This window comes from Plectropomus leopardus, chromosome 20 (genome assembly GCF_026936395.1).
Source record: "Plectropomus leopardus strain MGB_pleo_1.0 chromosome 20, ASM2693639v1, whole genome shotgun sequence".
Classification (NCBI taxonomy): Eukaryota; Metazoa; Chordata; class Actinopteri; order Perciformes; family Serranidae; genus Plectropomus; species Plectropomus leopardus.
Genome location: NC_142195.1, coordinates 30,929,303 through 30,942,789, shown reverse-complemented (window position 1 = coordinate 30,942,789; position 13,487 = coordinate 30,929,303). Strand labels below are relative to the sequence as shown.

Genomic DNA, 13,487 nt, shown 5'->3' with positions numbered 1-13,487 from the left:
AGTAGGACTATGTCTAAAACATAATAAATGTGTAAAATGTTCAGGCTGGATATGTGGTGTATCGTGTGTATTAAAACACATACAGTGTTTATTGCAGTGTGTAGTAACATGTACACAGTGTGTCGTGTTCATGGTGACATGTTTTCCAAATGAATCAATCAGTCGATGAATCAGTCAGAAGTCATGTGACAGGTGTGATACCTGTGTGGGCGGGAGCTAAGACGTGTCGGGCGTTTGATGGTCTGTTGGCGATCATTAATGACGGCGTGACGCGTTTAAAGTGTTTCGTCCACAGAGACTCAAACACTCTGGGCTCAACTGTCACTTTTATTTCACAAAAAACTCTTTTCATCATTAAAAAAAAATCACGTTTCTGCTGTCATGACATCATCAACGCATCACTCTGACAGCCACAGTTTGAAGGTTCGGTCGTAGGAGCTGGTGGCGATCAGCTTCCCGTCAGGCGACACGTCGACGCCCATCACCTGGAAAAACAAACAGGTGTGACACGTTAACGTACCCACCAATCAGCAGCAGCTCCTCAACCACCAATCAGAGCGCAGCGTGTGGTACCTTCCCCTCGTGTCCCGCCAGCGTCTTCAGCGGGGTCCAGCCCGGGTGACTCCAGACCTTCGCCGTGTTGTCATACGCTCCGGTCAACAGGAAGTGACCTTCTGTGGCTACACGCCAACAAACAGGAAGTGACATCAGAGACACACTGAATTAAAAATAAGCAGTAAAATAAAAAAATTACACAAAGTTAAAACAAAAAAAGAAAAATTTATTGTAAAAAATAAAATTGGCCATAAATAACAATAATTTGCATGAAAAAAACAAAAAAGAAAAATTTATCCTGAAAAGAAAATAGTCCATAAACAGTAATATTAAAAATAATGATACTAATAATAAATTAATCCTTAAAATAAAACACAATAACTGAGGACAAATTTAATTTAATTATTTAGAATAAAAAAGTGAGGGTGCGTTTGTTTACGTTGGAATAAAAAAGTGAGGGTGCGTTTGTTTACGTTGGAAGCGGACCGCAGACAGCAGGTTCTGGTGGGCGGGGACTGTGTACAGACACTTTCTGTTCCTCAGCTCCCAAACCTTACAGGTGTTATCACCACTTCCTGTTGCCAGGTGATACCTGAGAGCAAAACAAACAAACAAAAACACCGTCAGGAATATTCAGATACCACAAACACCTGGAAGGCTCTCTATATACATCACAGAAACAACAAACAAAACAACAAAGCAAAAAACAAACAAACAACAAAACAAAACTGAAACAGTCTCTGATTGGCTGAGTGTTAAGTCTGCTGGTCTCTGATTGGCTCACCCGTTGGGAGAGAAGTGCACACTGTAGATCTCCTTCAGGTGTCCCTCCAGGAAGACAACGCAGCGTCCCGTCCGAAGGTCCCACACCCTGCCAAACGCATCCAGTCCTCTGATTGGACAAGAGCCGGGGGGGGGCAGTGTGGACAGTCAGTGGAGACCGTCAGTGGAGACAGTCAGTGGAGACAGTCAGTGGAGACAGTCAGTGGAGACAGTCGGTGTGGTTGGTGGTTTGTATTAGTGTGTAGTAGCGTGTCGCAGTATTATGTAGTGTGTAGTAGTATGTAGTAGTGTGCAGTAGAGTGTAGTAGTGTGTAGTAGTATGCAGTAGTATGTAGTAGTATGTAGTAGTATGTAGTAGTATGCAGTAGTATGTAGTAGTATGCAGTGGTATGCAGTAGAGTGTGTATTGTACCCAGTAGCAGCCAGAGAGCCGTCGGGGTGGAAGTGAAGGTCGTGGACTCCTTTGCTGTGACCCTCCTGATGGAGGATTTCCTCCTGAACCTCCAGATCCCAGAGACGCCACGAGTTATCATAACTACAGAGACAGAGACAGAGAGACAGAGAGACAGAGAGACAGAGAGACACAGACAGAGACAGAGAGACAGACAGAGACACACAGAGACACAGACAGACAGACAGACAGACAGACAGACACACAGGTGAGGTGTATACTTGTTGTTTTGGTGATTTTTTAAGAAAACATGTTTTCTGCTTTTCTCCAAAATGAGTCAGGAACCGTAAAAACAGAAACTATTGTTGGTTTCCAGGACTTTTCCAAAACTTTCAGATTTAGCTTTCCAAAACTATTCCAGGCCTGGAAATTGCTATATTCAGATGCCATGACTTTTGCAGGTTTTCCAAGACAGTCTGAACAGAGTGTGTGAGTGAGTGTGTGTATGTGAGTGTGTGTGTGTGTGTGTCTGAGTGTGTGTGTGTGTGTGTGTGTGTGTGTGTGTGTGTCTGAGTGTGAGTGTGTGTGTGTGTGTGTGTGTGTGTGTGTGTGTGTGGTTACCAGGTTGTTCCCAGGAACCTCCCTGAGGGATGCCACGACACCCGAGACACTCGCTCACTGTGACCCTCAATGTCTGCCACTGGCTCGTCGCTACGGCAACACAGAGACACACACACACACACACACACACACACACACACACACACACACACACACACACACACACGCCTTAATGGTCTCATAAGGACCACCGGTTCAGTCTGGAGCTGCATGGATCAAAAAAGACAAAGATAGCGTGTGGACAGAGGGGACAGTGTGTGGACAGAGGGGACAGCGTGTGGACAGAGGGGACAGCCTCACGGGGGAATGGTGTTAACAGTTCTGCCTTTTATTAATAATTAAAACTGAAAACGCGTTAATAAGAGTTAGAGTAAAAGTATGTTTATAGTACGGTGTAAGTACAGGGAGACAGACAGAGAGACAGAGACACAGACAGAGAGAGAGACACACACACAGAGAGAGACACACAGAAACAGAGAGACAGAGACACAGAGAGAGAGACACAGAAACAGAGAGACAGAGACACAGAGAGACAGAGACACAGAGAGAGAGACACAGAAACAGAGAGACAGAGACACAGAGAGACAGAGACACAGAGAGAGAGACACAGAGACAGAGACACAGAGAGACAGAGACACAGAAACAGAGAGACAGAGACACAGAGAGAGAGAGACACAGAAACAGAGAGACAGAGACACAGAAACAGAGAGACAGAGACACAGAGAGAGAGAGACACAGACAGAGAGACAGAGAGAGACAGACACAGACAGAGAGAGAGACACAGAGACAGAGAGACAGAGAGAGAGAGACACAGAGAGAGAGAGACACACAGAGAGACACAGAGACAGAGACACAGAGACAGAGACACACAGAGAGAGAGAGAGAGAGAGCCACACAGAGAGAGAGAGACACACAGAAACAGAGAGACAGAAACAGAGAGACAGAGACACAGAGAGAGAGAGAGAGACACACAGAAACAGAGAGACAGAGACACAGAGAGACAGAGACACAGAGAGAGAGAGAGAGACACAGAGAGACAGAGACACAGAGAGAGAGAGAGAGACACAGAGAGACAGAGACACAGAGAGACAGAGACACAGAGAGACACAGAGACAGAGACAGAGAGACAGAGACAGAGAGAGAGAGAGAGAGAGAGAGAGCCACACAGAGAGAGAGACACAGAGAGACAGACAGACAGAGACAGAGAGGACAGGATTTTGAAGTGTGTCTTCTGACTGGACCTGCTGGAGTCACTAAAGTCTCGAGGAGATCCAGGAGGAGCAGCTGTGACGGGTTTTGGTAAACGTTGGTTTCACTGGGAGTAAACCAGCTGTTACAGATGTTACAGTGATGTGCGGTGAGACAGGGACACGCTGATGAGACAGGGACACGCTGATGAGACAGGGACACGCTGATGAGAAAGGGACATGTTCGTCCGACGCCATCCACAGCCCGAGAGACAGGCTGCAGAGACGAACCGTCTGATCAAACTAACTGGTGTGAATCTCAAAGTGTCCGTTAACAGACTCAGATTTCACTGAAAACACGGAGATAAATGTCGGTGACGCTCAGCAGACCGAGCTAACGCAGGTTAGCCGGCAGCCTGCGGGAAGTGTTTATGTGTTGCTAGGCAACAGCTGTCACGTCCAGGCTGAGGAACTATTTGTGTCGGCGGAGCCAAAAAAATCATTAAATAAACAAACAAATCATAATCTGTAGTGTCTTGTTACTATTAACGAATAAAATATGCTCGGTGAAGTGTTGTACAACAGTAATGTCACCGTGGAGGTCGCGTGTTGTCGTGTTTCATCACGGCTGAGATTATCTTCAGAGACCGAACCACAGCCGTGATGATGCACCGCACAGCAGGGCTCCCTCTCCTGAGTCTTACTTTAACGAGACAGACAGTCTGCAGAAACCCAAACTAAACAAACAAATCCTTCATCTCTACCGCAGAAAAAGCTTTTCCACCTAAAAACACGTCTCTCAAAATTTAAAGGCTCACGGCCGATATCTCCAAAAACACCCGGAGCCCTGACGAAAACACGCATGTCTTTAGGGACACACACACACACACGTGTCTTTAGGGACACACACGTCTTTAGGGACGTCGCTTTGGATAAAAGCGTCTGCTAAATGAAATTGTAGAGAATTGTAGAGGGATACACTTGTCCTTAGGGACACACACGTCTTTAGGGACACACACACACACACGTGTCTTTAGGGACACACACATGTCTTTAGGGACAAACACATATCTTTAGGGACACACACATGTCTTTAGGGACACACACACACACGTGTCTTTAGGGACACACACATGTCTTTAGGGACACACACACGTGTCTTTAGGGACACACACATGTCTTTAGGGACACACACGTGTCTTTAGGGACACACACACACACATGTCTTTAGGGACACACACGTCTTTAGGAACAAACACATAACTTTAGGGACACACACATGTCTTTAGGGACACACACACGTGTCTTTAGGGACACACACATGTCTTTAGGGACACACATGTCTTTAGGGACACACACATGTCTTTAGGGACACACATGTCTTTAGGGACACACACATGTCTTTAGGGACATACATGTCTTTAGGGACACACACATGTCTTTAGGGACACACATGTCTTTAGGGACTGTCCTGTAACTCAAGGGTTCTGGAAAAGTGTAAGAAACTGAGAACATTTTAGAAGTGACTGTTCCCCTGGACCCTGTGCTGTCCCTGCTCTGAGGACACATACAGTCAGGAGACACACAATGTCCTCATGTCCCCATGTGTCCTACCTGTCCCCCAGTGTCCCAGTGTGTCCTACCTGTCCCCCAGTGTCCCAGTGTATCCTACCTGTGCCCATGTGTCCTCATGTCCCAGTGTGTCCTACATGTCCCCATGTGTACTACCTGTCCCAGAGTGTCCTCAAATCCCAGTGTGTCCTCATGTTCCCGTGTATCCTCATGTCCCTGTGTGTCCTCATGTCCCCATATGTCCTACCTGTCTAGGCTCCACAGCTTCACAGACCCGTCGGCAGCGCAGGAGGCCAAGCTGACGTCTGATTGGTCGAGAGAGACTCCAGCCTGCGGGCGGAAGACGACAGCGCCCACGTTGGTGTTGTGTCCTTCAGCCAATGAGAGAGCAGCACAGAGAGAGGGCAGAGCCTCAGTCACTTCATGCTCACAGTGACTTCCTGCTGCTTCACCATAAAAGCCTTAAATGTCTGAACACTTCCTGCTGCTTCAAAATAAAAGCCATAAATTTCTGAACACTTCCTGCTGCTTCAAAATAAAAGCCTTAAATGTCTGAACACTTTCTGCTGCTTCAAAATAAAAGCCATAAATTTCTGAACACTTCCTGCTGCTTCAAAATAAAAGCCTTAAATGTCTGAACACTTCCTGCTGCTTCACCATAAAAGCCTTAAATCTGAGAATATTGATCTCGTCATTATTAAATTAGCTTCACAACATGACAGGAAGTCCCGCCCACCTCTGAGTGTACGAATCAGGTTGCAGTCAGGGACGGACCACAGCTTACAAAGACCGCTCCTGTGGGAGAGGGGTGGGCGTTAGCATGTTAGCATTAGCACACGGAGTCAGCTGATCACATGACTGATGCTACAGTGGGCGGGGCTTAGTACCAGGACGCTGTGGCCAACATTTTGGAGTCGGGGCTGAAGTGACAGAAGCTGATTGGTCGATCATCTCCAATCTGACTGCAGAAGTTGTTGAGATTCTGAAGAAGAAGAAGGAGAAGGAGAAGACGAGGAAGAGACCACATGTTACATATAAATTAGATATATGTGAAATGTATGTTAAATATACATTACATAAACTTATATGTATAGATACATGTAAGATAAACATTAGATATACAAACCCCAATTCCAATGAAGCTGGGACGTTGTATAAAACGTTATATATATATATATATATATATAAAATAAAAACAGAATACAATATTCCTAAAACCTATATTCAACTGAATACACCACAAAGACAAGGTATTTCATATTTAATAGTTTAACTGATAAACTTTGTTGTTTTTTTGCAAACATTCACTCATTTTGAATTTGATGCCTGCAGAACGTTCCAGAGAAGCCGGGACGGTCCGTGTTTACCTCTGCGTTACGCCACCTGTCCTTTAACGACACTCTGTAAGCGTTTGGGAACTGAGGACACTAGCTGTTGAAGCTTTGTAGGTGGAATTATTTCCCATTCTTGTTGATGTACGACTCCAGTTGCTCAACAGTCCGGAGTCTCCGTTGTCGTATTTTGCGCTTCATAATGCGCCGCACATTTTCAGTGGGAGATGGGTCCGGACTGCAGGCAGGCCGGTCTCGTACCCGCGGTCTTTTACTACGAAGCCGCGCTGCTGTCACACCTGCAGAATGTGGCTTAGTGTTGTCTTGCTGAAATAAGCAGGGATGTCCCTGAAAAAGACATTGCGTGGATGGCAGCACATGTTGCTCCAAAACCTGTATGTGCCTTTCAGCATTAACGGTGCCTTCACAGATGTAAAAGTTACCCATGATGCCATGGGCACGAACACACCCCCACACCATCACAGATGCTGGCTTTTGAACTTTGCGCTGATAACAGTCTGGATGGTCCTTTTCCTCTTTGTCCCGGAGGACACGACGTCCATGATTTCCAAAGACAATCTGAAATGTGGACTCGTCAGTCCACAGCACACTTTTCCACTTTGCGTCAGTCCATCTCAGGTGAGCTCGGCCCAGAGAAGCGTTTCCGGGTGTTGTTGATATTTGGCTTTGCTATGCGAGGCAGAGTTTTAACGTGCACGTGTCAATGTTGAGACGATCTGTGTTAACGGACGATGGATTTTCCGAAGTGTTCTTGAGTCCACGTGGTGATACCCTTCACAGAATGATGTCGGTGTTTAATGCAGTGCCGCCTGAGGGATCGAATGTCCCGGCGTCTTTGGAACGCGTTGCAGGTATCAAATTCAAAATGAGTGAATATTTAAAAAAAAAAAAATAAAAAAAAACGATAAAGTTTATCGGTTTGAACATTAAATATCTTGTCTTTGTGGTGTATTCAATTGAATATAGGTTGAAAATGATTCGCAAATCATTGTATTCTATTCTTATTTACATTTTACACAATGTCCTAACTTCATTGGAATTGGGGTTTGTACATTAGATATATGTGAAATATACATTAGGTAAGTCACATGTGCCTACTCACCCTCAGGCTTTTGTGCAGCTCTTGTTGCCGAATTGCCCTGGTTGCCTCGGCAACGTCCCTCTGAGCACGTGCAGCTTCCAGACGCCTCATCGCCCTGATGGACCAACCAGAGCAGAAGGTCCTGAGTCTCAGCCAACCAGATTCCTCCAATTTATGTGATACTTCAGTTCAGTCAGTGACATCGGCGCCGCACCATCAGCACACCGCCAAGCTCCCGCCAGGCACCGAGCGGGCAGCCTGCCACCATGTGATGGATAACACAGGCACCAGAAACGCTGCGTTCACCGCTACAACTGAGGGGCAACGGCAGCGTTTACGTGACATGTGGCGTGGTTCATGACGTGTTGAATGGTGTATGATGAGTTGAGCGGTTCGTGACGTGGTGAGTGGTGCGTGATGTGTGGAGCGGTGCATGACGCGTTGAGTGGTGCATGATGCGTTGAGTGGTGCATGATGCGTTGAGTGGTGCATGATGTGTGGAGTGGTGCGTGACATGGTGAGGGCTGTGTGACATATTGCGTGGTCCGTGACGTGTTGAGCGGTGCATGACACATTGAACGGTCCATGACGTATTGAGCGATGGGTTAAGGGGTGTGAGACATGTTGAGCGGTCGGTGATGTATTGAGCGGTGCATGATATGTTGAGCGGTCCGTGACATGTTGAGCAGTGTGTGACGTGTTAAGCGGTGCATAATGTGTTGAACGGTATGGCGGCGCATTGAAACAGCGCGACGCCTGTCCCTCTCTACACAAACACACTGAAGCCTCATCGGCCTCTGATTGGCCAGTTTCACTGCTGACTCACCGGGGTAGAGAGTATTTGGCCAACCAAAGGCGAGCATCCTTCAGGGAGGCAGAGCCTTCATGGTACCACGTCTGCTGGCACTGTGATTGGTCGGAATGACAGGACATGGTTAATAAGGTTCATTCAACATGAATACACCTCTGTTGAGACTCTGTTTCTCCAGGACTTTTCCAGGTCTTTCATGACTGTACAAACTGTGTGTGTGTGTGTGTGTGTGTGTGTGTGTGTGTGTGTGTTGACCTCGTCCTGTGACCTCTTTGCTCTCTCTTCGTCTCTCCTGGACTTCTTCAGAGCGTCCGGACCGACCACGGACAGAACGCTGCGCAGCCTGACACACACACACACACACACACACAAACAAACAAACACACAAACAAACAAACAGCTGATCAGACTGTGATGCCAAACTGTCCACAGTTTGGTCGTGTCATGTGATGATGTCATCACAGTATGTAAACAGTTTGTTATTGTTTACCTCTCCCGGCGGTCAGCTGGTCCCTCTCCGAACAGTGTGATTGGCTCTCCCAGCGCCCGCAGGCCCGCCTTCACCTCGGCGTCATCGGTGGAAACGGTGATCTGTCGCGCTCGCCGGCGCCGCTCAAAAGCAGCGAGGGCCTCCTGCTGACGCTCGCTGACGCGCTCCTCCAGGTCCAGAGTCTCTCCTGCAGGGCATGATGGGAAACGGAGCGTGACTCACACGTCACGCTCGCTGACGGCGTACAGTGGCCGAAACCCACCTGATGAGATGTTGATGTTTCCCGCCTCGATGCCTGCCTTCATCGCATCACTTCCTCTGGCCGACTCGGCGCTAAGACGCTCGCGCTCCTTCTCCTCCAGGCTTCCGTAGAAAACACGACTCTTCTTCACGGCCGGAGCCAGATCCTCCTCGTCCGACATCGTACCGTGCCTCCTGCTGCTCCTGCTGCTCCTGCTGCTCCTGCTGCTCCTGCTGCTCCTGCTGCTCCTGCTGCTCCTGGCCCCAGAGGCTGCTGGGAAAACTACACATCCATGACACCAGTCATTATAGAGACAGGCCGAAACGCGTCTGAGAGTCAGCGAATGTTTACAGTAGAGTTATCGATAATATCCGCAGATAGACTGAATGTTTACAGTAGAGTTATCGATAATATCCGCAGATAGACTGAATGTTTACAGTAGAGTTATCGATAATATCCGCAGATAGACTGAATGTTTACAGTAGAGTTATCGATAATATCCGCAGATAGACTGAATGTTTACAGTAGAGTTATCGATAATATCCGCAGATAGACTGAATGTTTACAGTACAGTTATCGATAATATCCGCAGATAGATGTTCGGAACACTGAGTCTTAAATTGGCCGTTTTTTGAACGCAGTTTGGTTCAGGCGGAAACAACGCGGCGTACACTGCTTACGTTAGCATTAGCATTAGCATAAACAGTGGGAAAAACGCTGCGTCACGCATCACGTAAGCCGCTCGTGAGTCGACACGAGACAGGTGAGGATGACATGTGCACGAAGCTGTGAAAGGGTTAAGTGAAAGGGTTAAAACTCACCTGAGAGGAAACAAACTCACCTGAGAGATAAGCGAGTACCGGCTCCGTGCGACGTCCACCAGACGTGCTCACGTCATCAGCTTCCGGGTCAATGTATCTTCTTCCGGTTGACAGCGCGGCCGTAAACAAACACGAGAGGAGAGAAAAGCCGCGAAAAGACCGCAGAGCTCACCTGTCTGCAGCTCACCTGTAAGCAGCATCAGGTAATTGAACACACCGTCACTTCACCTGTCCGAGCGGTGCACGCGAGCGAGGAGCGTCTGTCTGTTTCCGGTTTGATGGCAGTTTCTATACCGACGTTAGCATGTTAGCTTAGCTTCTCTTTACTTAGCTTTAAACTCAGTAAACACCAGAGCTCCCAGTACTGTTGACTGTAATAACACCGGAGCTCCCAGTACTGTTGACTGTAATAACACCGGAGCTCCCAGTACTGTTGACTGTGATGACACCGGAGCTCCCAGTACTGTTGACTGTAATAACACCGGAGCTCCCAGTACTGTTGACTGTAATAACACCGGAGCTCCCAGTACTGTTGACTGTGATGACACCAGAGCTCCCAGTACTGTTGACTGTGATGACACCAGAGCTCCCAGTACTGTTGACTGTAATAACACCGGAGCTCCCAGTACTGTTGACTGTGATGACACCAGAGCTCCCAGTACTGTTGACTGTGATGACACCAGAGCTCCCAGTACTGTTGACTGTAATAACACCAGAGCTCCCAGTACTGTTGACTGTAATAACACCGGAGCTCCCAGTACTGTTGACTGTAATAACACCAGAGCTCCCAGTACTGTTGACTGTAATAACACCAGAGCTCCCAGTACTGTCTGTAATGTTTGGTGTGTGTGTGTGTGTTTATTGTCGTCATGTTTGTTGTGTTTTTGTTGATAGAAAGTCAAAATGTTGAGGAGGAAACCGACTCGTCTGGAGCTGAAGATCGATGACACCGAGGAGTTCGAGAGCGTCAAGAAGGAGCTCGAGGTTTGAGTCATTTCTATATACCCCTTTATATCAATAAATCCTCAATACTATATATATATGTATATATATATATGTCAATACTATGAATATCAGTTAATACTGTCTATATCAATCAATACTGTTAATCAGCACTGTCCATATTGTTCGTGGATCAGATGTTTTTTTGTTGTTTTCTTATTTGTTGTTTGCTTGTTTATTTGTTGTTTATTTATGTTTACCTGATTATTTGTTGTTTATTTATGTTTACCTGTTTATTTGTTGTTTATTTATTGTTTGCTTGTTTATTTGTTATTACTTTGGATTTTTTCAGGCCAGGAAGCGTCAGCGAGAGGAGGCGGAGTCAGGGGGAGGGGGCGGTGCTTCCGTTATAGGCGTTGACGTAATCGGGGGCGGGGCTTCGGCTTCTTCCTCTACAACGGCATCGAGGGCGGAGCTTATTAACGAGCGAATCGGCTACAAGCCCCACCCCAAACCGGCCACGCTGCCGACCTTATTTGGAAGTTTACAGTTTTAATAAACACCTTTAAATGAAGTGTCCTGTTTCACTGTGTTTAAATAAAGTTTAACCTTTTTAAGAAAAAGTAAATTACCAAAAAAAAAAAAAAAAATCATTAACAACATTATAAATTTAAAAAAAAAGCAAATTTAAATGAAATGTATTGGGGTTTTTTCTGTAGAGGCTGAGCCCCCCCTCCAACGTCACATGTTCCTGGTGATGGACAGGACAACCCCCAGGACGGCGTCCACACAGCCAGAGCCAATCACAGCTGCCGGTGCGAAGGGCCCTCAGAGGAAACACCAGAGGTTCAATAAAAAACTAAAAACTAAATAGATCAACAATATCTATTTAAGACTAAACGGTCAATGTGTTGAGAGTAAAATGAAATATGAAAAAACAACAGTATAACAACCTAAGAATCTAAATAAATAAGTAGATAAACAACTAAATAATACAGATTAGTTAAAAGCTTCATTAAAAAAGTGGATCTTGAGCCTGCGTTTAAAAATGTAGACGCTCTCAGCAGCCCTCAGGTCCTCCGGCAGGCCGTGCCACGGACAAGGGCCATAATGTTGGAACGATGCCTCACGGTGGGTTTTTGTTCTAACTTTAGGATTAACCGAAAGGCCGGTACTGGAGGACTAATAAATAACAAGAAGGACCAAGACCATTAAGAATTTTATAAACCAATAAGAGGACCTTAAGATCAATCCTGAAACACAAAGGGAGCCACTGCAGAGATTATGAAACACGCGTAACGTGTGCTCTCTTTCGGGTCCTTGTCAGCACTCGTGCTGCTGAATTTTGGATTAGTTGTAATTGAGTATTATTCTTTTTAGGAAGACCAGAGTAGAGCGTTGCAGTAGTCAGACGCATTGGCGTCTCTGTGTTTGCTTAGGAGAGAAACGGGCGGACTCTGGCAATATTTTTACGTTGGTAAAATTACGTTTTTGTTATGTTTTTAATATGTGGAATAAAACCAAGCTCAGAGTCAAAGATAACGCCCAGGTTTTTTACTCGTTCAGACGGTTTCAAAAACTGTATGGATTTTTGGAATAAGTTTCTCTCTCTGAGTTTTAGGACCATCTTCACTTTAGTCCTGGTTGAGCTGTAAGAAATTCTCTGCCATCCAGGACTTGATGTCTAGAATACAGCTAAAAAGGGCATCGATTGGTCCTGTGTAATCAGGAGACATGGAAATATATAACTGTGTGTCATCAGCATAACTGTGAAAGTTGCTGCCGTGCCGCCTGGTGATGTTCCCATGTGGGAGCATGTAGAGAATAAAAAGTGTGGGGCCTAAAATTGAGCCTTGAGGCACACCACAGTTGATCTTACAGCTCTTCGAGAAACAAGCATCCATACTTACTAAAAATGATATGTCTGTGAGACAGGAGAAAAACCAGTTAAAAATGTACCAGAGAAGCCGACCAGGTTGCGGAGTCTGTTTAAAAGAATTTGGTGATCTACTGCATTGAAAGCAGCGCTTAGATCCAGTAGCACCAGGACCGAAGGTTTCTTCATGTCCGTGTTACACCAGAGATCATTTATGATCTTTAACAGGGCTGTCTCGGTACTGTGGTTTGTCCTAAAACCAGATTGATATATAAAAAAAAAAATCATTTAACTGAGTAAAAACAAGTTTTTCTACAATTTTACTTAAGAATGGTAAGTTGGATACTGGTCTGTAATTGCACTGCCTTGCACTTGTCAAGGTCATATTATAAATGCGTACTTTTTTTTATAGATTTTAAAATGAACATGAAGCTTTAACTGACGCTTTTTTCATTGTGCTTTCCAGCACTCTCTTTTCTGGACTGTTACAGGAGTGTTTCTCCACAGAAATGGTCTGACAGAGCAACGTCCAGCACAGTGACATTCGAAACCTTTCTTCTGAAGAAAAAGTAGATAATCCCGATACGAAAATGTCTAAGATTACCCTCCAAATTATTTAATCATTGTAGGAAACCTCCTTGAATGTGTTCGAGATTGTGACGAAGGAAAAAAATAGGAAAGATAAAAGCTGAGCAGAGAGCAGGAAAGAAGAGCGTCTGCACTGTAGCGAAGCAGAAATGCTTTTCAGTGACATCACACAGGTG

At 45.8% G+C, this 13,487-nt stretch overlaps 2 protein-coding genes across 2 annotated transcripts; one reads left to right on the top strand and one right to left on the bottom strand.

Moving 5' to 3' along the window:
• Positions 1 to 307: 307 nt before the first annotated feature.
• On the bottom strand, positions 308 to 10,061 carry LOC121960111 (pre-mRNA splicing tri-snRNP complex factor PRPF4). Its single transcript, XM_088070726.1, has 15 exons — positions 9,926 to 10,061; positions 9,106 to 9,366; positions 8,844 to 9,030; positions 8,609 to 8,696; positions 8,369 to 8,448; positions 7,564 to 7,657; positions 5,997 to 6,091; positions 5,846 to 5,904; positions 5,357 to 5,480; positions 2,351 to 2,440; positions 1,751 to 1,873; positions 1,340 to 1,447; positions 1,029 to 1,147; positions 574 to 680; positions 308 to 485 (listed from the first exon to the last, which is right to left on the bottom strand). The coding sequence occupies exons 2-15, from the start codon at positions 9,263 to 9,265 to the stop codon at positions 399 to 401; spliced, it is 1,521 nt and encodes a 506-aa protein (XP_087926852.1). The 5' UTR covers positions 9,266 to 9,366; positions 9,926 to 10,061; the 3' UTR covers positions 308 to 398.
• Positions 9,972 to 11,421, top strand: cdc26 (cell division cycle 26 homolog). Its single transcript, XM_042509499.2, has 3 exons — positions 9,972 to 10,108; positions 10,800 to 10,889; positions 11,200 to 11,421. Exons 2-3 carry the CDS (start codon positions 10,809 to 10,811, stop codon positions 11,401 to 11,403), a joined length of 285 nt encoding a protein of 94 aa, XP_042365433.1. The 5' UTR covers positions 9,972 to 10,108; positions 10,800 to 10,808; the 3' UTR covers positions 11,404 to 11,421.
• The last annotated feature ends 2,066 nt before the right edge of the window (positions 11,422 to 13,487 follow it).

What these genes read in the sequence shown, in the direction of transcription:
- LOC121960111 (XM_088070726.1), bottom strand. Translation starts at nt 9,265, where the DNA reads ATGTCGGACGAGGAGGATCTGGCTCCGGCCGTGAAGAAGAGTCGTGTT. An exon ending in GCCAAATACTCTCTACCCCG is followed by an intron (nt 7,658 to 8,368) that starts GTGAGTCAGCAG and finishes TTGGTCCATCAG; the next exon opens with GGCGATGAGGCGTCTGGAAG. An exon ending in GTGCACTTCTCTCCCAACGG is followed by an intron (nt 1,148 to 1,339) that starts GTGAGCCAATCA and finishes TTTTGCTCTCAG; the next exon opens with GTATCACCTGGCAACAGGAA.
- cdc26 (XM_042509499.2), top strand. Translation starts at nt 10,809, where the DNA reads ATGTTGAGGAGGAAACCGACTCGTCTGGAGCTGAAGATCGATGACACC. An exon ending in GCGTCAAGAAGGAGCTCGAG is followed by an intron (nt 10,890 to 11,199) that starts GTTTGAGTCATT and finishes GGATTTTTTCAG; the next exon opens with GCCAGGAAGCGTCAGCGAGA.